This window comes from Megascapheus bottae, chromosome 9 (assembly GCF_031878675.1).
Source record: "Megascapheus bottae isolate mThoBot1 chromosome 9, mThoBot2.hap1, whole genome shotgun sequence".
Taxonomy (NCBI): Eukaryota; Metazoa; Chordata; class Mammalia; order Rodentia; family Geomyidae; genus Megascapheus; species Megascapheus bottae.
Window position 1 is genome coordinate 26,839,208 of NC_143517.1, and position 26,884 is coordinate 26,866,091.

The window sequence follows — 26,884 nt, forward strand, 5'->3', positions numbered from 1 at the left end:
TGTAGACAGACAACTTGCTGTTACACTGTAGGAAAGCAAGCCATGAGAGAAGGAAAATATATATATAAAAAATAGCTAAATAAACAACGCCCAGATGGCTGCACAGGTCCAAGCTCGCCCAAGGAAGCCAAACCAAGCAAAGCTGCTGGCAGAGTGGCAGCAGCCAAGTATGAAGGGCCCATCTGTGCTCCCACGCCAGCCCCTCCTCAGGACTCTCACAGATGTTCACAAAGCTGGAATGTCCACAAATGCATAGGACAACAGCTGAACATTCACCCCCAATGGAAAAAGCACAAAGTCTCAGTGTCAACTGACATCAGATCTCAAGGAACAGACCTCTTCCTATAAAGCGCCAGAGAAGAGATAAAGGGCAGAAGGAGGCCAAAGTTGACTGGAATTCACTGTGTGACCAGCCCTGTGCTAGGAACTTCGTTTTCTTTAACATTCCCAATACCGTACTGGGAGCGGAAACTCTGAGCAGCTACAAGCACCTACAATAGGAAATGAACAGAAGCTTCCTGAAAAACTCTTTAGGATCAGCCAAGTCTGGAGGCTCCAATAGTTGTAAAGAACTTTCTGGAAATTATTTACCTTTGCAATAGTTTCCAAGACAGCTCTGAAAGACCAATTGCTTTAGGGGATAAACTAAGTCCAAGTCTGAGACTCATTTTTAAAAAAATGAGATAGAGGGAAGGTCTTGTGTGTGTAGTTCTGCCTGTCCTGGAATAAATTATATGCCACTGATTCTATTTTCCAATAGTTTTATACCTGTAATAGTTTGTTTTCCTGACAGACACCAGACTGCCATGAAGAAACAAGAAACATGGCCTGGTTTCAAAATATTATATGACATGCTTCGGAATAAATTCAGTTAAAACTATATTCCACAATTTACAAGCAGTCCCATTCCTATACTAGCAGCCTTGGGTTAGTATTTGCCCTTTCTAAAGCAACTGAAACTATCAGGTTTATTTTTAATAGGGTATCTGAGGGATGCATACATGTATATGCATATAGCTGGGTTAATTCAGACATTTACAGTTCACATTTTTCTAGAGTAGACCAGAGTTCTTGAGAGCTGGGGGAGAATCCACTTAGTGCAAGTTTTTCACATTAAACATCCTGTCTCGTGGGGACTCCTTCCCCTTTGGCAGAGGCTTCATGGCTCTTTCAGGAGGCTTAGACCTCAACAAATGATGGCTTTTTTTTTTTTTTTGGCTAGTCCTGGGGCTTGAACTCAGGGCGTGGTGTTGTCCCTGAGCATCTCTGTGCTCTAGAGCTAGAGCTCTATCACTTGAGCCACAGGGCCATTTCGGGCTTCTTCTCAACGTTTATTGGAGATTAGACTCTCATGGAATTTCCTGCTCATGGCTGGCTCTGAATTGTAATCCTTGGATCTCAGCTTTCTGAGTAGCTAGGATTATAGGTGTGTGACACCTGCTTCTGGCTTAAACTATTCTTCTTTTTTTTTTTTTTTTGGTGGTAATGGAGCTTGAACTCTGGGGGCCTGGGCACTGTCCCTGAACTCTTCAGCTCAATGCTCTACCACTTGAGCCACAGCACCACTTCTGGTTTTCTGGTGATTAATTGGAGATAAGAGTCTCATGTCCTTTTTTTTTTTGCCAGGGCTAGCTTTTTGAACCTTGATCTTCAGATCTCAACCTTCTGAGTAGCTAGGATTACAGGCATTAGCCACCCAGGTCTAGTATGACCTGCTATTTTTAAAGATTAGTAACTACTTAAGAAGCTGGTGGGGTTTCAGCTATTTCCTTAATTAGGGAAGCAGCTTTATAAGCTGCTTTATTCTATGGGTGTCGCTTTATTTGTAAAATGAGAGGATTGTCAAGGTGTGCAAAGTAGTGAGTGAATCCAAATATTCAAAAATATACCAGCACTCACCCATATTCACTATTGATGTTGTGGTGATGAGTAAATTAAATAAAAAAAACACCAAAGAGATCTTTGTAAATGGAATAACATAGAATATATTTTTTCTGTTTTGGCTTCTTTTCTGACAGCATGATTTTGAAATTCATCCATTGTTTTGTGTATCAGAAGTTTTTCCCCATCCTAGAATGGAGTAGAATTCCACAGCAGAACATGCTGCAGTTTGCTTATCCATTTGCCTGTGGATGGACATTTGGGCCAGTTCCAGTCTGGAGTGATAATGAATAAAGCTGCTACGAACATTTGTCTACACATTTTTTTGTGTGTATGTGGGCATGTGTTTTCTTATGTCTTAGGTAAATACATATCCAAGAGTGAAATCGCTGGGTCATATGGTAAATGCATGTTCTGCTTTGTAAGGAATTGTCAAACTGTTTTACAAAGTAGTTATGCTATGTTATATTTCTACCAGCAACGAATGAGCATTCCTGTTGCCAGTGTTTGGTCTTTTTTTTTCTTCTGGAAATAGACACTGTGTGATTCCATTTACTCAATGATCTGCAGGAGTCAACATGAATAGAGTGTGAAAAGTCAGATCAGTGGTTGCTCCTCCGGAGTCATGGTGCACTTGACTGCGGAGGGGCAAGAGGAGTGCTGGCTTTCTCACTGACTGACATGCTAAAGTTAGGTTCACTGTATTTTGTGAAAACTGCAGCTAAGACTGGTTTAAAATGACTTCAGCCACAACAAAGAGATTCCTAAATGAATTGAAATCCCTAATTATCATGTTTCTTCTCAATTGGTAGATTCTAGAAGTGTGTTTCATCTTCGGGGACCTCTGTTTATTTCCAGATGAGACTGAGTGATCCTCAAATGTGGAAAGAGCAACACGGTACTGGATAATATCGGAAGTCCTTCAAACTCTAGTGCCCAAATTCTGCAAATGGTATGGCTGGTTGTTCAGAGTTCCCGTTAACTAAATTGCCCAGATCTCTTTGATCTTTACACTGGTCCTTTTCTGGGGTGGGTGTGGGAGGGAGAGTCAGCACGCTGCTCTAGTTGGCAGGCTATCTTCATAATGAAACCCAAGCAGTTGACCCTAGCAGTGCTTCTCATGCGCCCTGTCCTTTCGAGCCCCACAACAGTGGCTCTGCTCTGGGATCACACTCTTTGTAAGGATGTAATACTCTCAAAGGGGAAACAGGGTGTCTGAGAAGCCCATTGTTCAAAGCCACAATGGTATTAATTCAAACCATGTGGGATCAGAATGGAAGAGGGAAGCAAGAGTGGTCTTCTTCTTTTATTCTTAGGTGTCAAGTTAGTTGTCAAATAGGTAAAAAAGGCAAGCAAAGCATTAGCAGTTAACATGGATTACTCTTCAGGTCTTCTCGTAACAATTCTCATAGCAGCCTCATCAATGTGGCGGCCTCTGTTATTCACATTTTACAGGTGAGGAGACTGAGACTGAGATTTTGAAACTGCTGTGCCAATTTCAGAATGCAGACTCGGGGAATGTGGCATGGAAAAGATGCACAAAACCCAATACATCTGGCTCTCTGGGGGCATCTCATGGAATTGGTGGTTAACTCTTGGCCTTCCAGGAACTTGTTTTCTCTGTAGATGGCCAGAGAGGCCATATTTAAGGTCATTGCATCACCTTGTGGTCATGACTAGAACTGCACCTTCCCAAAGTTTTAGGACTCTGGCTCCCAGGATGGCTTTTCTCTGAGCATCTGAAATCCCAAAGGAAAAGTCTGTCAGACTAGCCCTGAAGAAGTTGGCTGGTTGATTATCCAACCAGGAGAGCAGCCCTGTACCTCCCTTTTTACATTCTCACCTACCTTCTCTGCAGGGCTCCTAAGAGGGACAGATGTTCCATTTTTAAGGAGTTTAGCAGGCAGCTCAAGTTCCTCTTCCTGCCATCAATTTCTTCCTGAATCTTCCTCACCCCACTTCTTACCTCCCATATAATACATGTCTATTTTCCTTCCGTGTTATTCTTAGCTGTGGGTAATGTGGATTCTCTGAATTAATTTGCCTCAAGCTTTTCCCCTTTATGCTTTCAGTTAAGCTGACCTTGTGTCTGCCACATTTCTAAATTACACAAGCCATGCAATCTCAATGAGCCTCCTTTGCAAAATGAGAATAATGATCTAGCTAAGACTTGGGGTTGAGTAAATAGGTATTTAAAAGAATTAGGTATACTTATAAGTAAACACACAAAGATGGAGATGAATAGTGATTCAAGGAGAAGATGGAGGTTACATGTGCAGTATTCCTCACACTTTTAACTTCATCACGTAAGTGCCAGAAGAGAGGGTGATGAGTGTATGAGAAGAGATGAGGCAGACAGGAGTCACAGGGCCACAGAAGGCTTTCTCAGTTTTTATGGGTTGAGTTGGAGTCTTACACACTTTGTACCTGGACTGGCTTCAACCTGATCTGGCCTTTTGATATCTCCTTTTGAGCGGCTGGGATTACAAGCATGAGATAACACTGATTAGTAACGTGATTTTAAAAACAAAGACCATTTTTTTTTTTTTGCCAGTCCTGGGCTTGAGCTCAGGGCCTGAGCACTGTCCTTGGACTTTCTCAAGGCTAGAGCTCTACCACTTGAGCCTCAGCACCACTTCCAGCTTTTTTCTATGTATGTGGTACCAAGGAATCGAACTCGGGTCTTCATGCATGCTAGGCAAGCACTCTACCACTAGGCCAAACTCCCGGCCCCCAAAGACCATTTTTTTTTGATGCAGAGGTAGTATCGCTATATTCTGTGAAAGAGAAATGTATTATAGTGAACTGTGAGGATAATAAATTAAACATTTATGAAAAATCGAGGGCCCTGATAGTGATGGTTAGCTAAACGCATGTCATCCCTAGTCCTTAATCCCATACGGGACTGTTAGGAGGACTAAACACAGCTGTACCAAAAAGTACTTGGTGTCAAAATTAGTTTACTAAGTGCATTAATTAGATCATAAATATATAATCTTCCACCTGTACACACGTATACATGTCTATGCATATGTATTTCATAGGTATACACGTGTGACATAGAAATAAGATGCCAAATTAGTCTTTCCAACAACCATGAGATGAAGCAGAAAAGAAAGATAAGGACTGTATTTTACGTAAGAAAAAAAAGGCCCACAAAGAGTGAGTTAATCACCTAACACATAGCCTGGGGCCAATGCCCAATTTTTAAACATCCACATAAATAGTGGTAAGACTCCACTTGACAATTTATCACCAGAGGGTGCAGTGTAGTATCGTGGATGGTGCACAGACCATCCGTGTTTAGTTTTAGTTTTTGATGATGTGGTTTTAATCAGGACAACTTACCTTGAAACCTTTTAGACTATTAAAGGGGGGTGTAGACTGCTTTTGTTCACCCAAAGAAACCGGAGGATCAGTACATACACTGAACACAAAGCAAGACTGCTCGCACAGAGCCGAGCGTGTGTCAGTCACACCCACCTTCCTTTTCCTGGGAATGGGCTCATCGAAGAGCAGGTTACTGGCCTCCACCTCGTCGATGCCATCGTCTGGCTGCATGGGGCTGCGGAAGGGTTTGAAGCTGTCGGCAGACAGTGGTGGCGATGGTGTGGACGGGTTGGACTGGTCGCTGGGGGCGCTCCAGCTCCAGTAGCCGCTGCTGCTGCTGCTGGAAGGCACGCAGCCACCCTCCTTCCAGGATCCACTGAGGCCCTCTGCACATGTGCACACACACAGATCAGCGCACGCATACGTGTATAGCCTGGATACCCACACAGATTAGTGTGGGGGTCCTGTGAGCCTGCGAGTCTCCTCCCCCCCACCCCCTCATCTCACTTAGCCCCGTGCATCAGCTGGGCTTATTGGTACACCCTCACTTCTCACATCACACTACAGACGATAAACATTTAGCAACTCTATAACCACCAGACAGGTTTTTCTAAGAGCTCTCTGGGTGTGTGCTCTATTGTATTGCACCTTTTCCTTGGGGTGACAGTGGAGACTATATGTAAACAAGAAAAATAGAAAAAGATGTTTTGATAATGTGGTTTTTTTTTTTTTTTTTGCCAGTCCTGGGCGTAAGCTCAGGGCCTGAGCACTGTCCTTGGATTTTTTTCTCTCAAGGATAGAGCTCTACCACTTGAGCCTCAGCACCACTTCTGGCCTTTTCTAAGTATGTGGTACCAAGGAATCGAACCCGGGTCTTTGTGCATGCTAGGCAAGCACTCTATCACTAGGCCAAACTCCCGGCCCTGATAATGTGGTTTAAATCAGGATAACTTATTTAGAGTTCAAAGACTATGAAAGGGGAATGTAGACTGCTACTGTTACCTAAAGAAATGGGAGAATCATCACCCACACTGGGCTCAAAGCAAGACTGGGCACACAGGCTTCATGAAGCATGGGTTTACTGACTGCAGTACTGAGAGAGATGATACGTACTGTAGGCACTAGATTATTCAGTCACAGAGCACCCTCCCCCCAAATTCTAATTTCAATTTTACTTTAAAAAAGTATTCTTCACAGGATTATGATTCTTAGAATACATTCATAGGAAGTTAGAGACTCCTAAGTGAAACAATAATTTAATAACTAAAGCCATTTCATAAGTTGCTTATTATAACAAATTATAGTGCCTTGTGTTCTGTAAATGTGGCTACATTTCACAAAGCCAATTTGCACCATCTCAGGCAATGTTACATCTGTGTGGCAGAGTTATACTGTCTCATTTTCCAGAAGAGGACTACAGTCATAGTCATACTAAGGGCCTGGGGTGTAAGTCCTTCTCTAAGCCCTACTCTGCCCCTGGCCCTCCATCCCCAGTGCATGTGGGGACTCTGTGTTTTATAGACAACAGAATCTTCTATTTTCTTTGGCAAAGCTAGAATCAGATAAAAATTCATTGGTGTTCAACTTAACCTTTCCACTTATAGTAAACACTATGGGAAATGCTTGTTAATGTAGACACACTTTTTTTCCCCTCAATTTGATGGCTTGGGGAAGAAGGTCTTTTAATCACTGAAGATTTATTTTCCCTTTCAATATACCCCATCTTAATTAGCATTTGTATAAAGTCTACTTTCTGGATAATTTCTCCTCTGTATTTATGTGCATTGTGAATATATTAAAACTATAAGGAGGGAGAAAAATCCCAAAATGCCTCATTAAAAAAATACTCTTGATGTCTGTGTAATTAGTAATGAAGCAAACGTGAGTGGTAGAATAGCATTTGTGGAGACATTTCTTAACTACCCTGACCTAATTATACTTTTCCAGTATGCTCCTCAGTTACGTCAATCAAAAAGTTTAAAGGCATGACCTTTTCAGCTGCAATAGAAGTTACCCATCTTCTAAGGCAAGTTCTGTCAGAATCAAATGGTCATTCTCACAGGCTCACACTGTTGGCCTGGCTAATAGGCATTCAGTATCCAGGGGTAAAGAACCTCATTTAGCAGGCTCAGGTGGCTTATAAACACATCTCAACACACACTAGTACAAAATAAAAGCTAAGGTGCTGGACGTGTAATCATGGTATAGATGAGCAACTGCATACATTTTGGAAACTTATTACACTGTGTGGTTGGTTACCCTGCTTCAGGACAAAGCTCCCAAATAATTTGCTTATTGGCTTACGAATAGTATTTCCTTTCACACACGAATCAGAAAGATAAAGTGATATAGAGATGAGGGTTTGAGAAATGTGTCCGGACTGATTTCACACTATTTCTTAGGGGGGCTGTAACCTCCCATCTTATAGAAGTTGCTAGGTCTCTTTGTCCCCACCTCCTGATGTTATGATTCTTGTAGGGCTCAGAAACAGATCACAACAGTTTGGGGGAGGGAAAAAATCATCACTGATAGTAATTATGGAGAACAATGTGGATTCCTAAAAAATAAATCCAATGTTTTCATTACCATAAATTGTTTCTGCTATTTTAAATTTGATTTTTGTAGCAGACTAAACGAGTGGTACCACACAATTTGGGGTTATTAGTTGAGCAGTTATTTGTTAATCCATACATGAACACCAAATTACTGTTGTGCTAACCAAAGTTCACACTGAAGGATCAAAATGGTTTATTCAATTCTAATCTTTAAAATACAAAGGAAGATTAGAAATGTTCTTCATTAAAAAAGGGGGGGGGCAGGAGTTTGGCCTAGTGGTAGAGTGGTTGCCTAGCATGCACAAAGACCTGGGTTCAATTCCTCGGTACTACATACACAGAAAAAGCTGGAAGTGGTGCTGTGGCTCAAGTGGTAGAGTGCTAGTCTTGAGGAAAGCTCAAAGACAGTGTTCAGGCCCTGAGTGTCCAAGGACAGTGCCCAGGCCCTGAGTTCAAGTCCCAGGACTTGCAAAACAAATAAATAAAAATAAAAAGAATCTACTGGTGAAAATAATGATCAATTTAAGATACATCTTTTTTCTCCCTCTAAAGTTGCTTTGACTATGATCTTTCTTTAGCAGTACTACAAAGTGGAGACTTAGGATGGGTATTTGCCAGGAAGTCAGGATTCTGAACAAGAATGGTCAACCTTAAATCAAGGTTACATGACCTCCAGTTCTGTGTGAAGAGGGAGAATCATTCCTGCTGCAGTGAAGGAAGTTGGTAACCTTTTGTAATTCATGATATTGATAGGAATTCTCAGAATCTCGATCATATTTTCTACTAAAATGAGCTTGCAGGAGGATTTGATGAGGACTTATAGCCACAAATTGGCTTTAATAACTCATGTTTACAAATTAACTGTAGGAACCACAGCTCAATTTCACTGACTTTGCTGGTTCCCCACAGAGGCATCATTTCTGGTAAGTCCCATTCAGTGAGCTCAGTACATTACATGTCACTGAGGTGTAATCAGTTTCCTCCCACAGGGAGTTCTCTGTGAATACTCTTGCCAAATCTGTCACTGACCATCTACATGCAAAATTCAATCCTCTGAATATTCTGCCCTCCGAAGCACTAGACATCTCTTCCTGAAATTCACCTTTCACTTGGTTTCCATAAAACCACTCTCCTGGTTTTGCCTTTCCTTGGTTGCCCCTTGGATTCCTCTCATCTGCTTTTCCTCTATCAATCCCTTGCACAATGCAAGAAAAGTTTCCCTTTGTAGTTTGTTTCCACATACTTCTCATGTACACAGCCTAACATGGCGCCTTCTGATTCTGTACTATCAGTGCAGATTGCTCTTCCAGATTTTGTTCAAATTTCCATCAGTACCCCTTGAATGATCCTAGGCACTGTCTATGAAGCTGGTTTCACTTTTCCAGCAGCCCTACCTCTTACCCTAACCATTCCCCAGAAATCTGTTTTTCTACCTTTGTCCCTTGCTGAAGAATCTAACACTCTGGAAGACAACTTTCCTCATTCTTCCTCTCCATTAACAAACCTTGTTGATTCTACCTTATCTTTCTAAATTATTCCCTATTCTTGATTATGAAGGTCCAGGCCATCCATATATATATATATATATATATATATATATATTTGTACTCTGGTAATTTTAGTCCTAATTTTCCAGTAACTGGATTACCTTAATAGCTCTCTCAGAATAAAGTCTCAACTCCTAGCTGGGAATGCATGTAAAGCTCCTGATTCACACATCTACTTCATCTCCCTCTGTCTGCCCTCTTGATTTTTATACAGAATGACATGAATTAATACTATATCTTGATTACGAGAGCAGATCTGGATACAGAAAGGTATAGACTAGAATTGCAGTTCCGCCATTTTAACAAGCCAATTATTCCATGCTGTGCTTCAGAATGAAACTGTCATAATAGAGTTGTTGGGAGAATGCTCTCAACATGAACTAAATATCCTTGAAGTAAATATCCTTGGCATACAGTAAGCTCAATAAATAGGAATCATTATTATCATTATAACTCATGGTCTTCTCCCCCCCAGAGATGTGTACTATCTGGGATTACAGGTATTGTTTTGCAATGATGTATTCAAAGCATCTAGATAGTACCTGACAAGTATACATTAAAGTAATGAACAGAATAAATAATTCTATTTGATTCAAAAGTCTGAGATAATGCTTTTATAAATATTTAATCTTCAGTGAATTCTTTGATCCAACTATCTTCTCCATCAACCAGATAGCCAATCTCTATTGACCTGCGGGGGGGCGGGGGAGGGAAGAATGTAAGTACTATAAAGATGTGTCCTGGGAAGACAGAAAACAACTGACAAGAGCTCAGTAGTGGAAGCTAAGTAAATGGTAGACTCACTCACTGCCTTGGGGTTTCTAGAAAGTGTAGGAGAGGCTGACAGCTCTAAAGTCTCCATTTCTCCACATTTCCCCCTCTGTTTTCATTTGACAGGAATGAGAGTCATCAGAGAGAGGCCTTATTCTTGGTGTTAATGGATTCTTCCCTACACCCACCCACACGCTAGGCTTACCATTTGGCCGCATAGGAGGGCTTCGAACCAAAGGGCTGGTCGACAAGCTGGTGAGTACCATGGCTGCCGTCACTTTGTCCATGTCTAGTTCTTCTGAAGATTTTCTGTAAAACAGGAAGTGGGGCATGGTCAGCCGTGCTCATTCTGTAGCCACTGTGGCCATTCAGGTACTATATGCCAGTACATATTCACTTCATTAACTTATTCCCATGACAACCCTGACTTAGGTTACAGGTGAGGAAGCTGAAGTCCAAGAGGTAAAAAGATTCAATAAGAGATATACCTATCAGGAAGAAAGGATTCCTTCATCCACTGTTTGCTGAGTATGCAAATGGACAAGATGCTGCTTTAGGCACAGGAGGTACTTGGTGGATAACAGATATGTTCTGTGACCATCAGGTTTCAGTGGAATGGTAAGTCACGGAACACTTTCAGAGCAGGGCTAGTGATATAATACGATTGACATTCACAAAATAACACATGAACTATTATATGAAAGATGGAGTTTAGGGAAAAGTGAATAGAAAAGCAAGGTTCCAGATAGAGCATGATTGATAGGAATGCAAAGGAGAGAAAGGGGTAGCTTGGATCAGGGCTGGAGCAATGGCAGGTGAACTGGAGGGACTGGATGTTAAATGTGGGGAGATAAGAAAGGAGAGATTCAGGATGACTGAGGATTGGCTAAAGCCCTTTACTGAGATGAGAGACAAATAGTGGAGTTTAAACTATACTGCTACTTTTGTTTCCTCTCTCCCATATACTACTTGTGGAAGAACAGGTTAGAGAAATAGTTATGTTGTTAAAGTGAAGAGCCACTGGTGTTCACTGAGATGGAAAAGTTGGCAGTTAGTTTAAGCAAAGGCTGCTAAGATAAAGACCATGATGACTGGATTCAGCTTGTTTATTTCAATCAAGAAATTAAAATGAAGAGGTAAAAATTTATGTGTATGCTGACATCAAATAAATTGTGCCACCTTCTGAGAGAGGAATATTTTCCAATTAGGGAACACTTGAAGAAGCACACAGGATTAATAAGCCATATCCACAAATGAATGGTCACTTCGACCAATGTGACTTTTGTTTGCAGGTGTGTTATATAATCTGTTCAAGCAATGAACTCTGAGTTGGAAACTCCATAGCATTACTTCACAACATATTGGGCAAAAGAAATTCTTAAATAAAATGATTTTCCCATTTAGGGGGTAGCTCTATTAACTGTATCATATAAAGTCATAAAAATGATCAGTTTAGTCTTTTGATGTCCACCATGATATTAAATTATTCATCGAAGTGAAGTCTTTCCTTTTTTATTGTTTTCAAAGTAACTTATGCTCTTTGTCAGCTAAGTATTCAGTCAGAAGACAAATTAATTGTTTCAGTGTCTGGCAATTAAAAACATTTCTATAAAGTAAGCTTGAGTATGCATAATGAGATTTCCCCAGTGGAAGTTCTCAAGACAATGTTACACAGACAGGGGAAAAATGACTGATCATTAGTTTGGCATATGGTTAAAGGTATTAGAGTAGTCACAGTTTTGAAGTCCCTACACTTAGGACGAAAGATGATTCCAGTTTCCTACAGCAATAAGACCTTGAAGCAGCATACAACCTGAGAAAGGGTGACAAGCAGTTTCGTGGAATTACAACTGTTTTGTTCACTCAGTTTTCCCATGTAGTCAGGGTCAGAGAGGAAAGGAAAAAAATTGAAGGCCTCAAATTAAATTGAGACCCTCACACCACCTCCAGGGAGGGTCGTGGTGGTCCACCTTAAGGCAGGTACTTCTGAGACTGAATTATAGGAGCTGAAGACTTTTTCTTTCCACCTATTGTTTTTCTCCTGTTAACAGATCAATAACTAGGATAAAATAATCTTGCACCTGGTACAGGGGAATGACAGGATTACAGGGAGAAGGTATCTTCATTTTCTCCCTTATTCGTAAAGGGACTTGCTATACAGTCATCTCCTTTTCCTTTTCCATAGTTTGTTTTCTCTCCTTCTCCCCATAAGGTGAACTTCTTTTTTTTTAAAAAGAAATCTACTATTTAATTCTAAAGCTGGTCTATGGTGGTTTTCAAATAGGAAGATCAACAGCAAATGTACACTGTATAATATATGTTGATTTAAACTCCTAAAATATAACACTACATTTCAAAATAACAATTTAGCCTCATAAAGCAGATTTCTGAGGAGAAATACAAAGAGGAATAATCATGAGCATAACCAGAATGTGTTTGTACTTTGAGTTTAAGTTTCTTTCTGGCATTGGAGGTCACTAACAATGAAAAAAATCAAAGGAATACAGTTACTATATCTCTTAAGGACTATTTTAAACATGCTATGTTACCAGATGATATGGCCTAGTGCTTGGCTGTGTTTTTGTTTGTATCTTTAATTTCTTTGTGTACAGTACTATCTAATTACTGGTTAGTTGGTGCTGTAAAATTCCAATCCTTATAATTACTCATGAAGACTTGGTATACAAAGTAGAATCTGTTATAGTTTGAGGAAACGTCTGCACAAGCCGTCTGGTAGATTTAGAATTATTGAGGGAAAAAGATGCAGGGAGTGGGGGTGATACTAAAATCTCTTAATTTGAACTTGAACTGGAATCTGCTACTGAAAACCTAACTAATCATATGTTCACTAAAGTTTCAGACTTTTTAAATTAATCTTTTCTCCAGACTCACTTGAGTATTATGGAACTTAATATTTAGAACTCTTAAAAATAATAGTAATACTTGTCACTGTATGCTATTTGTACCTGAAGTTGATCCTGCTTCCACAGATAATAAGCATGATTTCATGAAGAGACAATCAAGAAGCAGGGAAGGGAAGCAGGGAAGTGCTTGGCTTGCTCAGAGACTGCATAGCAAGAGGAAGGTGGTGGGATGGGAGATGAAAGACTGGCAGAGCCTGTGCCAGTTTGTCATAGAGCTGTGCGTGTCAGGTTGAATAATCTCTTGTATTCTTGTAAGCAAAGAAAAGCTACTGAAACTAGGTGTAGATGGCTCACACATCTTACCTACTTAGGGGTTTGAGATCTAGAATCCACAATTTGAGGTTATCCTGGGGAGAGAAGTTAGCTAGATACCATCTCTGAAAATAGCCAGTAAAAAAAGTGCACCAGATGTGTGGCTCAAGTGGTAGAGTGCTAGCCTAGCAAATGGGAAGACTAGAGTTCAATTTCCAGTATTACACAACACACACACACACACACACACACACACACACACATCACTGAACATACTTGAATCTGAGACAGAGAATATCAACCTATATTTTAAAAAGTTATGGGAAATACAGTAGGAAAGGAGGAAATTAAAGGTAGGCTACATAACTGAGTGAAGTTAACACTCAAACTCAAATCATGAGACCAAAATGGACATCATATTCTATTCAGCCTGAGACAGATCTTTCCTGATTTCTGCTTTGGATCTGTGTAGAAGAGGCAGTGAATGTACTGGAAAAGAAAACAGCTCAGTTGCATTTATGTGACTTTGAATCCATTCTGCATTACTACTACCTATGTGATCTTAGGCAAGTTCTTTAACCTCTGTGAACCTCTTTAGATGGTTTGTAATCACTCAGATAAGTAGCAAAACAAATTAGGCTTTTAGAAAAGTAAATGAAGCATGAACACCAGCATCAGCCTTTGCCCACAGTCTAAATACTAGTAACCTATGACCTTCAATGAGCTTCTTTGACCTTCAAATTCATGAAAGGGGACTACATTCCATTCCATTCCTGCTCAGTTTTCATATTCAGCACTTCCTGCTTTTCTCTCTGTGTGTGTATGTGTGTGGCTTTTCACAGAGGACAAGACCACTATTATATGTGTTTCTGAAACAGGTGGTCATCTGCATGTGGAGCAGCTGCTGAGCCACCATGATAGTTTCAAGTCACCACTGTGTCTACGAGACAGCTCAGAATCTTATGAGTTTTGGCCATACCATCACAAATAGACTAAGTTCGGCATGCCTGTATGGATGTTATGCTTAAAAGCTTATGCTTTCCATATTCACTGTTCTAGCACATTCCATTTACTGAAGACTGCAGCAGATTAAAGAATTACAGTGTCCTCAAAAATAAAAAATAAAAAAGTCCCGGACATCCTGAGCTCCAGGCTAGTAGAGGATCAGACCTTAATATCACCTTTTCTCTCTTCAATGCACATGCACGCGTGTACACACACGCACACACACGCACACGCACGCACACGCACACACACACACACACACACACACACACACACACACATGAGATGAAATAAAGACCTACCTAGGTAAGCTGGGGGGATGGGGTGAAGGCTGAAAGCAAGCCTGGGTGCCACCTACCTCTGGGGAGGGGTTAGCTTTTAGTAAGTGGAAGAGAGATGACGAGGCAAGAGAAAGGAACAGAGGACAGAGTGGAGCATGCAGAACCCCTGGGAAGGGAGAGCCCATGGGAACTTGCACCTTCTGTAAGGGCTTTCAGCTTTGTCTTCAAGGCTCTGGGAAGCACTGAAGTATTCCCAGTGGGCTGGGGTGGGGAAAGGTTGGACAAGGTCCGTGTACCCTGAGATATGGGGTTCCAAAAGCTCAGCTCTGGCCACTGTGTGGAAAATGAGTTTCTTGAGTTTGACAATCTATTGTCTGAGGACGGCTTGCCTGCCTACTGTGGCAGCACGCTGGTGAATGACATCATCTGAGACATGAGGAGGCAATCAGCAAGTGGAGACAGCATTGGTGGACGAGGCTTGGGGCTCAGGGCTCATGCATGGGTAGGTGGCTGATGTGGCTAGGTGTCCAGCTGTGGCTGTGCTTACAAGGTCAGTCATTGTTGGTGCTTTTTCTTCTTTTAAGCCACTTCCAGTGTCAGTGTCCTGCACTTGCAGAATGAGCACACACACGGCACCCCCTCACTAGCCTCACTGGCTAAGGGGGTGCTTTACCCCCTAGACCGCTATAAAAGATTTTTTATCTGCAATTCAAGACCTGTAGTAACAACAGGGAACAAAAGAGAATATACTTTCCTTAAACTAGCCCTAATCCAGTTACCTTAGAAACCACTGAAAGTTTCTAGACTTTTTTGAAGGGGAGAAGCTGGTTGGTAACAAACCTAGGACCTTGCCCAGTTAAGGCAAGCACTCTCCAACTGAGCTACATCTTCAATCAGTTTAGTTACCCTGAAAACTTGTGATCATGTTAAAATAGGGAAAATATTTCTGAAAATAAAACCTCTTCATAACTGTATACATCACCCCAACAATAAAATGCAATGAAAAGATGTCTACAAACAACAATAAATAAATAAACAAACTTCTTCTACTGGAAAGGCAGAATACCCAGCCCCAATCATGGATTTCTAAGAAAGTTCTTAATAAGAGTTTAGCAAATTAGACTCAGTAACTATTAAATGCAATTAAGCCCAGAAATTTCACTTTCTTGAAGTAAGCCAGGAACATAGGCTCAATGGTTTCCCTCATTTATAATAAATAGTACACACCTACGATTCTCCTAGCAGAAGATTACAATAGCTCAAAACCTAGGTACATAAGGATATAAGGATGAGACTAAATGAAAGAACTCTAGGATAAGGAAGCAAGAGCTTTATCTTGTATGATTGTTGTTCTTAATGCACTATGTTATTTCTCTTTTCTTTTTTTGCCCTTTAGTTAATCTCATATTGTTACTGTATCTGACTTTCAGATAAACAAATAAACATATATACAATATACCAGGTAACAGTATGTTTATTTGTTTATTTGAAATAAGAAAGGGAAAGGGGGAAAACAAGATGATTGGGTGGGGAGGGAAATGGGGTCAAAAACATGAGAAGGGGTATCAATGTGCAAGAAGTAATGCACCTACTACCCGGCAAATGTAACTGTAACCTCTCTATACATAACCCCGACAAATAAAAAAAAAGAAATTTCACTTTCTTTCTAAAAGAGTTTAATAACAAAGGCCATTTATGTTAAGTTCTCCAATATGATTTTGGGTCATTTCTTTTCAGTTTAGAGAAGCTGTCTATTGCGGTAGTGTTCTGTTGCTGCTTCCAAACATGATGGAAAACTTATGAGTCCATACACTCCAATACACAAGACAATACTGGCTAGGACTTCCAAAGCTGCCCTGTGGTGAAGATTATTTTAAAGAAATGTCCAGTCCATCACACATTAATCTTTTTAGGTAATACAAGAGAGCAATAGCACTTGGAAATCAAGGCAGATTTCTAAGCCTCCGGGAGATGGCAAAACCCATGATATAGATGCAGGCATGGAAGGTGGAGGAGCACAGGGGAAGGGCCTCAGAGCACAAACGGTGGGGTTGCATATGTCACAGCCACTGATGTCATCCAGGCAGAAGGCAGGGTTGACGAGGACTGAAGCACTGTGACGGGGGCTCAGGCCTTCAACAAAGGTGGGATGATGAGGATGTCAGCAGAGCTGAGGCCTGGGGGGAATGGAAGGAGCTTTAAAGCAGTGGGGAAGCTTACTTACCACTGACAGAGCAGGGCTCAGAGCTTGCCTAGCATGTATGAGGCTCTGAGTTCAACTCCCAGCACACTATCTCCACCATCAACAGCAACAAAGCAGTGATAAAGCAATGGCTTACTAACAACAATTTGGACATGGAGAAATGCCTTCTTAGGATTTCTTCCTGACTTCTGGGTGAGGTCCAAACTCCTTTATGTCCACACTCAGGCCCCTCTGCTGAGTCTCCCACTGCTCAGCACCCTTCCCCACAAGTATGCTTAATGATGATTTCTCACTTATGGCAGCCCTTAAAGTAAGAATCTGTACTTTCTCCTCCCCAGATCTTTGCCCATGTGTTGCCCTCTGCTGGGAACCAGCTTCCCCCTCCTGGGAACCAGCTTCCCCCTCCTTTCCTGACATATTGTTACTTGTCCTCGGTACTCAGCTCAGCCCAGCTGCTGGAAGCATCCTTCCACCTGTCTGCACTATGCTGTGCAGGGCCCTTGCTCCCTGTATTGATTTGTTGGATTCTTTAAGCTCTCTTCTGAACCCATCCCAATAAACATCAGAGATCAATCTCACCTCTCTCTAGTCTGAATCTACAGTAAACCTTTGCTTAGGATAGGTTCTAAACATTGTAGGAAAGTAGTGTTAAATAATGTTGGTGAGAGTCACTGAGGGATGGTAAACATAACTGAAGAACTGCAGTTGTCTTATGGGACTAGGTGATTCATTAGTTCCTCTTGTGGCAAACAATTCCTGAGACATTTAGTTATTAAATAAATCCTCCTATGAATATTCTTATGGCAGCTCTAACAAATGTTGGCCTATCTAAGCAAAATTGATTTTTCCCAGTGTCTGCAATAATTCTTCTATATTTAAAAAGGCTCATAGACCCAGTAGTAAACTCTAGAACACCAGCAAGAGCATTATTAAGTAATAAGGCTCAAATCCCTTGAAAACAATTCTGTGTGATTAGCTGGGCTTCTTGATGTGAGTAGGCTCCAAAGCACAGCACCGGGAAGTATCTGTGATCATCCCTTGGCAGCTTTTCACTCTGTAGGACTGGCTCCTTTGTCTGCAGCCAACATGTTCTTCCAGGAGTCACAAGGTCAGTCTTAAACCCATGTAGTTCTCTAGGAACACAGAGCCCTCTGTGCAAATGCAACTAACTACTCATGTGGGGCTACTGCTTTGTACCATCTGATGCAAAGGCCCAGAGTGAACATATCAAATTCTTAAATGCTTTTTATAAGCAAGTGTCTGTGTCTGTCTGTCTCTTTCTCTACACCACTGGATTGTGTCCATGTGGGTTTGTGTGCATATCTATGTGTATAGCTATATATCTGTGCATATGGCTATGTCTGTGCATGTATGTATGTGCATGTCTGTATCTGTGTAGGCTGATGTCCTGTATGGATCTGTGCTGAACATCCATGTCTGGATGCTATGTGTGCCTGTATATGCGTTTGTCTATAAATGCACCTCAGTCTCTAGTAGACCACTGTGTGCTCCATACATGGAGGAGGTGATGGTATGGGTAGAAAATGACTGTGACGCAGCCTAATCTTCTGTCAGTAGCAGCCTGCCTGTCCTTCTCAGCTGGCTGGGATGGAATTAATTGCGGGTCTCTCTCTATCCACCAAACCCATGTACACCACTCAGCAAAGACCAAAGGAAGGTTGCTTCTCTCTCTCCAGGAAGCTTCTGGCCTAGTTGCCTCTGCCTGGGCTGTTGTCTCCCTTGGCTGTCATCTAGCCCATCTTCCAGTACTGTCTCAATAGGGAGGCCTTTGCTTTCATGTAGGATCCGAGAGGCCTATGTTAGTGGGACTAAAATGCCGTGTATCATGTTAATAGTCTGCCTGAAAAATGTCACATATATCTTAAAGAAGACAACTGTAATCAAAATTACATCTCTCACTCTCAAGCCAGGTCATTCCTGGTGTACTGGTAGGGTTAATTACGTTATTGCTTTGGGACCTGAAATCTACTTGAGCTTCACTAATGTAAAGAGCCACCAGACACATTTTATGTGATAACAGGGATTTTTATGAGAGGAAACAAACCCAGTATATTCTTCTTTGACAATGCAAGACAAATAAGAAATATTTTACTTCCAAGCTTTTCTCCCTAGAGTTGAGGACCAAACTCAGGGCCTTGTACTTGCTAGGCAAGTGCTCCTTCACTGAGCTGAATCCTCAAATCTCCCCTCCCAAACCCAAGATTTTTTCAAAAACTACGTTTGGAAAGATTGTATTTCTTATTTCTGGGGTATCTTCTATCAGTAATAATAACTATTATATTGACAACAGTTTGATTTGTGGGCTTGGTCTAAATAGTGGTAGTCATATCACCATTTTTGTTTTTCAAAGAAAGAGAAGTCACATCCTCTCACCTGAGCCCCAACAGGTTCCCCAGGAACGATAACCAGGGCTCCGCTCCCTCCCAGACAGCAGCTTGGCAGCCATGCCTGGCCAGGTATGGCCTGGGGACCGTGCTCTGAGGTTAAAGACCTACCATTCAGTAGTGGTCCCAAGTTAGAGAGTTGTAAAATAGTAGGTTCTAGCCAAGGGGAATAATGCATTTACATGGTCTAGGCTGACTGTTTTTGTTTTTAAATTATTTTATTATTAGCTTTTAATTGGGGTTGATTTTTACTTCCAATCTGTCTAGTGACTGTATGCAAATTTCAATTGTTCTTGCATGTGGCCCAGGGCAAGGCTGACACTGCCCTACCCCTGAGCTATGAAGGGAGAAGCTGGTAAGTGAGGTAATCAGAAGCAATTCCTTGTAGCTGCTTGGTTTTCATTTTTTTTGTTTCAAAAATGGAAACAATGTACCTTAAAAAAAAAAACAACAACTCAGGGCCTGGGATTGTCCTTGGGCTTTTTCAAGCCACAGCACCACTTCTGGCTATTTTCCCCCAGTGTATGTGGTACTGAGAGGAACCTACGGCTTCATGCATGCTAGGCAAGCACTCTACCACTAGGCCACACTCCTGGCCCCATGCATCTTCATTCTAGGCATATCTAATATTAATTGCACATTCTCAGTGTCATTTTGTATAAACTATTTTAAGTTGTCACTACATGCTGAAATACATGTGGCTCATGCTATAATTCTTGCTATTGAGGGAGGCTGAGATCTGAGTATTGAAAGTTGAAATCAGCTGGGATAGAAAAGTTCAGGAGACTTATTTCTAATTAACCACCAAAAAGCTGGAAGTGGAGCTGTAGCTCAAGTGACAGAGCACCAGTCTGGAACAAAAAAGTGCTAAAGGATAGCATCCAAGCCCTGAGTTCAAATTCCAAGATCAGTGCACGCACACACATGCGCGCGCACACACACACACACACACACACACACACACACACACACACTTAATTTTTATATTCCATTTAAAGTTTTTTTTTTTTTTTATACCACGGAGTTGAGAAATGTAAGGGAAGGGAGAGGCAGCGTGAAAATATTGAAGTGATGACATAGATCAAGATGCATTGTATGCATAAATTTCTTTGTTAAATGAAACAAAAATGCAACCAAAAGCTCAATATGTAACCTGAAATCAAGAGAAGTTAACAAAAGGGTAGGCTGGGAGGTTGAAAGGGGTGACACTGATTAAGATGCATTGTATTCATAAACTGCTCTGGTGAATGGTAACTCCTCTGTACAATTACTTTAAAGATAACATTTTTAGTCAGGCATTGGTAGCTCACACCTGTAATCCTAGCTACTCAGGAGGCAGAGATCTGAGGATCACCCAGGCATGAAAGGCTGTGAGACTCTTGTCCCCAATTAATCACCAGAAAACTGGAAGTGGCCCTGTGGCTCAAGTGAAGAGCTCAGGCACAGTGCCTAGGCCCAGAGTTCAAGTCCCATGATCAACTAATAATAATAATAATAATAATAATAATTTTTTAAAGAAATAAAAAATAAAGTTTTGTTATAATTAAAAGAATTTCTCTGGTATATGTAGATGAGTTCATTTTAATGAGACCATAGTATATAAAATTCAAATTGACAAAAAATAAATTATAGGCCTATTATCCATTTATAAAGGCATATTTGCCTTCAAAAGGATTCCCTGTAGGGTTTCTTTAAATAGTTTCCTTATAACATGCTTAACATGCCTTCAATGATTAAATTTTAACTCATTTCTTAGACAAATTCTAGTTCCCATACTGCTTTATGCTACTAGGTAGAACCAGATGAAATTACCCAAATTCACTTATCTTTTTTTGTGTACAAAAATGGCAACTTCATATGGTCCAACCTGATATATATACTAATTCAAATGTTTATCTTTGTTTCACAGGCTGGAAGCATACAGGTTTATCCTCAGTTTGAATCAATTACTATAGATCAATGACCTAGACAGTGAGATTTTTTCCCCTCAGGTGAGAATTGTGAATAATTGTATTTCTGGACCTGATTTTTATTGATAATTTCCTATTAACTGCCTCAACAAAGTCCCCATTGGCACATAAAACGTTGTTGCATGTTTTGATGACCAATTGATGTAGACATTCAATATAGGTATCTCGTTCCTAGAAAGTATAATTGCATCATTCTTTAAATTTCTTTAAAGCACCAGCATCTAAACAGTGAAATCAAACCTATTCACTGAATACTCACGGCTGAACAACTGCACATTTAGCTGTGCATATTGGGTGTCCAAGGAACACAACCCCCCCCCACGGCCTCCCACATGAAAAAAAGCAGTAGGATCTGATACAGTCAGAAACACAGTGCAGAGGTTACTACTAGATATACTGTGGATGGTGGCCTCTCACCTGGCCATATCTAGTTTCCTGTAATAGGAGGTGTACGAATACATCTTGGTCATGCCAAATAGGGCTCAGCTGAAGCCAAGTGAAGGCCACAGACTGGGGAAAGCAAAGCACGACAGCTACTGTTTCACATTTCTTCTGACAACAATACCCATGGCTTATAAGCCTAGGATGATGAAATTAATATTTAATGTAAAAAGCATTACTAAGAATGGTTGTGTAGCTGTCAGGTATAAACAATAATTTCCACCTCTGCTGACAATTTTTCACTCATTTAGGTTGCCACACTAACAGAGCAGCACTTTATGGAAGCACTTACTGTAATTGCATGTTGATTAAACTAAGTTGGCACTGCGCATGCTGGTATCTTTCAATTCGGTGCTGTTAAAAAGTTCTAAGCACTTCAAATGCAAATGCAAACAGGCCTCTACTAGTCCTTAGCTCAGTGGTTACCTTTCTTCCCCTCCCCTTTTTTTCTTTCTTCCATCATTAGGAAGGCAGATAAAATTGCCTTTCCATATATTTCAAGTGAACTCAAGAATTCATAATAAAGAAGCAAGAATACAAACTACAGAATCTCAGGGATCAGAGAGCTAGCAATGGTTTTGTGACACATAAGAATAGAGGCCTGAATGATGGCAGGCCAAATATAAACTGTGTATGTATATTAGGAGATATATATGCACACACATATATACACACTTACAAATTTATTGTTTCAGCAGATTGATAGATTCCCTGAAACTAATCCATAACCTCCAGCAAGTAATAGACTGCTTTAAAGAAACTAAAGGGGCAGGGGAAGCGGGGTGGGGGTGGGGGCAGGAATATGGCCTAGTGGTAAAGTGTTTGCCTAGCATGCATGAAGCCCTGGATTTGATTCCTCGGTACCACATCCACAGAAAAGCCAGAAGTGGTGCTGTGGCTCAAGTGACAGAGTACTAGCCTTGAGCAAAAGTGCTCAAGGACAGCACCCATGCACGGAGTTCAAGGTCCAGGCCTGGCAAATTAAAGAAAAGAAAAGAAAAAGAAGGGGCCCGGAGTTTGGCCTAGTGGTAGAGTGCTTATCTAGCATGCACGAACATCTAGGTTCAATTCCATGGTACCACATTGAGAAAAGCTGGAAGTGGTGCTGAGGCTCAAGTGGTAGAGTGCTAAGCCTTGAGAAAGTCCAAGGACAGTGCTCAGGCCCTGAGCCCAAGCCCAGGACTGGCAAAAAAAAAAAAAAAAAAAAAAGGAAAAAGAGAAAGAAACTAAAAGAGTACTGGAAGGGCTCACAAATATGGCAGACCACAGATATGATTGTTTTATCAGAAATGTTTCCAGGAGACAGGAACAATTAACCATAGAGGTTAGAGTTATTACTTTTTGCTCATGAATTTAAAGGAGAAAGCCACAGAATACTAAGTGAAATATATGGCTTCAGCAGAAGCAAATATAACCTGATTCATCTATTATAGTTTTTGGTGTGCAGATAAATATTCATGCAGGCAAAGGGGATACAGTGGAGGTAATGGCTCACAGCATTCGATTTTTCCTGTTGATGCTTAGCAATAGTCACTAGCAGGGCAGACCACAAACAGTGCTCAAATCAATTCAGATTGTGGCAGGATGTACACTGCAGGTGAACTCTGCAGTCTTCATAACTTCAATAAGGCTCTATCTTATAGACAATTCTTAAAAAGTGGAATTGGCATAGAACTGATGAAGCCTTACCATGAACACAGAGCCACTGTAGAGATGGGAAAAGAAGATATGGGTTGAACAGGCGCTTCTCCAGTGAGAGACCTGTCCACAACAGAGTGGCTATAACACTACGATTAGAAGTGTTTTATAAAGGACCTGGAGGAGGCCACAGGAAATTTGCTGCATCTGCCACTGACTCTAACTTCTCCAGTATACAGATAAAATATCTGAAGTATATTAAATGTGAAAAGATACTGCTGCATTTTAATATGGAAAAGCACAAGACGAACAGGAAAGAGGAAAACAAGCATCACAGAGTTCTCAGCATATGAGATCTGAGTGATTGGCTATAAACCAGAAAGATTTCCTGGTATTAAATAATGGAATCCATTGACAGAAAAACTAACTTGGGGTCAGTAAGGCCAACCTGTCACCTGAAGCCACAGGAACTTTCCATTACTCCTCAGCAGATAAATGTTAAGCCTTTATTCTTACCATATCAGAGGCCCTTTTCTTTTCTTTGTTGGCATGGGACTTGAATTCTGGGTACTGTCCCTGAGCTCTTCAACTCAAGGTTATCACTCTACCACTTTGAGCCATAGAGCCACTTCCAGTTTTCTGGTGGTTAATTGGCGATAAGTCTCATGGGCTTTCATGCTTGGGCTGGCTTTGAACCGTGATCCTTGGATCTCGGCCTCCTGAGTGGCTAGGATCACAGGCGAAAGCCACCAGTGCTGGGCTCGAGGTCCCTTTTCTTATTTCAGATAATTCAACGTTTAGAAAGTTCTCTTTCAAAGACACCATCTTTTTTTCCCCCCTTATGCAAAAATGTCATTCCTATTGGAAGGACTAGAATGCTTCTGTAAGTCCTTTTCTTTTCTGAACAGTCTAAAAACATTTCATATATCCCCAGTGTTTTTCCTGGAACAGCTTTAAATATCTTATTACCTGATTTGCTTTTTCATGGGTGAACTATGCTCTGGCTTGCTTCTATTCTGTATGAATAGAATGTATTCATTTCATTAATTAAGCATTTAAGGCATGATAGAACCAGTGCTCTATTGAGAAGGACCTTGTTCTGTGGGATTTTTTTAAATAACAGTGATTGAAATAAAATTTATACATCACATATTAATGTGTTTAAATCATCCAATTCAGGAGGTTTTTATTAACTGGAAGAGTTCTGAAATCAGTACTACATCCAGAACATTTTTGGTTATGGGGCTTGGACTCTGGGCCTGGGTGCTGTCCCTGAGCTCTTCAGCTCAAGACTACCGCCCTACCCATTGAGCAACCGTGCTACTTCCGGTTTTCTGATGTTTAAGAGTCTCACAATCTTTAGCGCCTGGGCTGGCTTTGGATCATTATTCTCAGATCTCAGCCTCCTGAGTAGTTAGGATTTACTGGCATGAGCCACTGCACCTGGCCAGAACCTTTTCATTACCCCCCGAAGTAGCCCTGCCCACTAGCAATCAATACCCAGCCACTGCTGCTCATCCCTAACCTACTCTCTCTTTCTGGATTTTCCTATGCTGAACATTGTATGTAAATGAACTCATGTTAGTGTAATGTTTTGTGACCAGCTTTTACTCATACTGTTTTCAGAGTCCATTCATGTTACTGCATGTACATTATTTCATCTCTCCCATTGCCAAATGGTATTTATTATTCCATTGTATGAATATGCCATCTATTGATGTGACATTTGTGTTACTTCTTATTAATATTATGAATAATACTTTTTTTGTGTGTGTGGTTTTGTGTGGGCATGTTTTCAGTTCCTTTGAGTATATAGTTAGGAATGCAATTGCTGGGCCATATGGTAATTCTATGTTGGCTCTTTTGAGCAAATGCACAACTGTTTCCCATAGTAACTGTACTACTTAGCAATTCCATCAATGATGGGTGAAGGTTCCAGTTCTTCCACATCTTCTCCATCCCTTATAACTGTCAATCTTTTTGGGTATTGCTATCATAGTAGATATAGAATCAGTCTTACTTCCATAGTCCTGATGACTAGTGATGCTGAGTATATTTACATGTGCTTGTTTTCTGCTTGCTTATTATCTTTGGAAGAATATTTAATTGGAATGTTCTTTTTATTATCAGGTTGTTCATTTATTGCTGAGTTTGAAAGTTTTTATATAGTCTAGATATTAGGCCTTTACATTACATATGACTTGCAAATATTTTCTTCCATTCTATGGAAATCCTTCGCAGTATTAAGGTTTCACACTTGGATGAGGTCTAACATCTATTTTTTTTCCTTGAGATCACTGGCGTTTTTGATACTTAAGAAACACTGACAAACTCAAAATCATGAATTATATTCCTACATTTTCTCCTGAGGTTAATAGTTTTATCTTTTTTTATTTTTTTATTTTTTTATATCTTATTTTTTTATTGTAATTAATAAAAGGGTTACATGATATTTGCCAGATAGAAGGTGCATTAATTCACATACATTGATACCCTTTCACATGTCTTGGTACCCATTTCCCTCCCCCCCAATAGTTTTATCTTTTACATTTAGTTCTTTGGCTATTTTGAGATAACTTCTAAATATGGTCGAGGCAAATGATTAACCTCATTTTGTACATGTAGATATCCAATTAGCCCAGCATCATTTGTTAAATATTTGTGTGGGTGTGTGTGTAGGTGTGGGTGTGTTTGTGTGTGTGTGCATATGAGCCCCCACTAGCACTGGGAGAAGACCTGGGTACTATCCCTTAGGTTTTTTGCTGAAGGCTAGTGCTCTACTATTTGAAACACAACTCCACTTCTGTCTTTTTGGTGGTTAATTGGAAATAAGAGTCTCACAAACTTCTCCATTCTCTGTGATTAGAATTCAGCCTCTTGAGAGGCTAGTATATGCCTGAACCACTGGCACCTAGTGGTAAAGAGACAAGTTTAAATTGTGCTTGCACACTTGTGAAAAACCAATTGACTTCCTTCTAGTAATGATATGACATTGCTTTCCATACTGCTGATTCCTAGTCAGATTACTGTCACTTTCACAGGCCTTATCATTATGCCAACTTTATATCTATAATGCTCTTGTGCAGTTTACAATTGGAGCCTAACAACAGGCTTTGTTTTTATAGCTCTTAAGTATTATGTTTTTGGCTTAGTTGGACCTTTTACTAAGTTGAAAGCTAAGTTTGGAGTCCAATATCCCTTCCAGGTTTTTATAATCATCATTCAGTTATTCATACCAGCCTTGGAATATTTAATAAACTTTATATCAGGTGACTGTGCTAGGAATTGACAAGATACCTGGTCTCATGGGGGTAGGAATGGAGAAGAGAGATAATATAGAAATAAAGATAATTTCAAATAGTTTAAGAGAATTCCTTTAATCTGTAACTCACTCATTGCTTCCTCCCTTCCTTTCTTCCACCCACCCCTTTTCTTTGCAAGTACTTGGATAAGTACTTGGTCACTGTCCCTTAGTTCTTTTGCTCAAATCTGGTGTTCTACCACTTGAAGTACAGCTCCACTTCTAGCTTTTTGGTAATTAACTGGAGATAAGAGTCTCAAAACTCCTTCATCAGGCTGGCTCTGAATGACAACCCTTGGTTCTCAGCCTTTTGAGTAATCATTAGGACTCCACCTAACCCGTAATTTCTTTAAGAGCAGCATGTCTCTACTGTTAGGAGT

At 40.6% G+C, this 26,884-nt stretch overlaps 1 protein-coding gene across 2 annotated transcripts in view; it reads right to left on the bottom strand.

The window, feature by feature from the left end:
* The window catches only part of Znf704 (zinc finger protein 704), a 171,118-nt gene that overhangs the window by 20,956 nt on the left and 123,278 nt on the right, over positions 1-26,884 (bottom strand). For both annotated transcript variants that reach the window (XR_016536664.1, XM_090338989.1), the window contains exons 3-4: positions 10,290-10,393; positions 5,365-5,597 (exon numbers count right to left, since the gene is read on the bottom strand). Coding sequence is in view for 1 of the 2 variants with exons in the window: in XM_090338989.1 (XP_090195115.1) it covers positions 5,365-5,597; positions 10,290-10,393 (337 nt within the window). In the remaining variant the exon portion in view is untranslated. The remainder of the gene's footprint in view (positions 1-5,364; positions 5,598-10,289; positions 10,394-26,884) is intronic.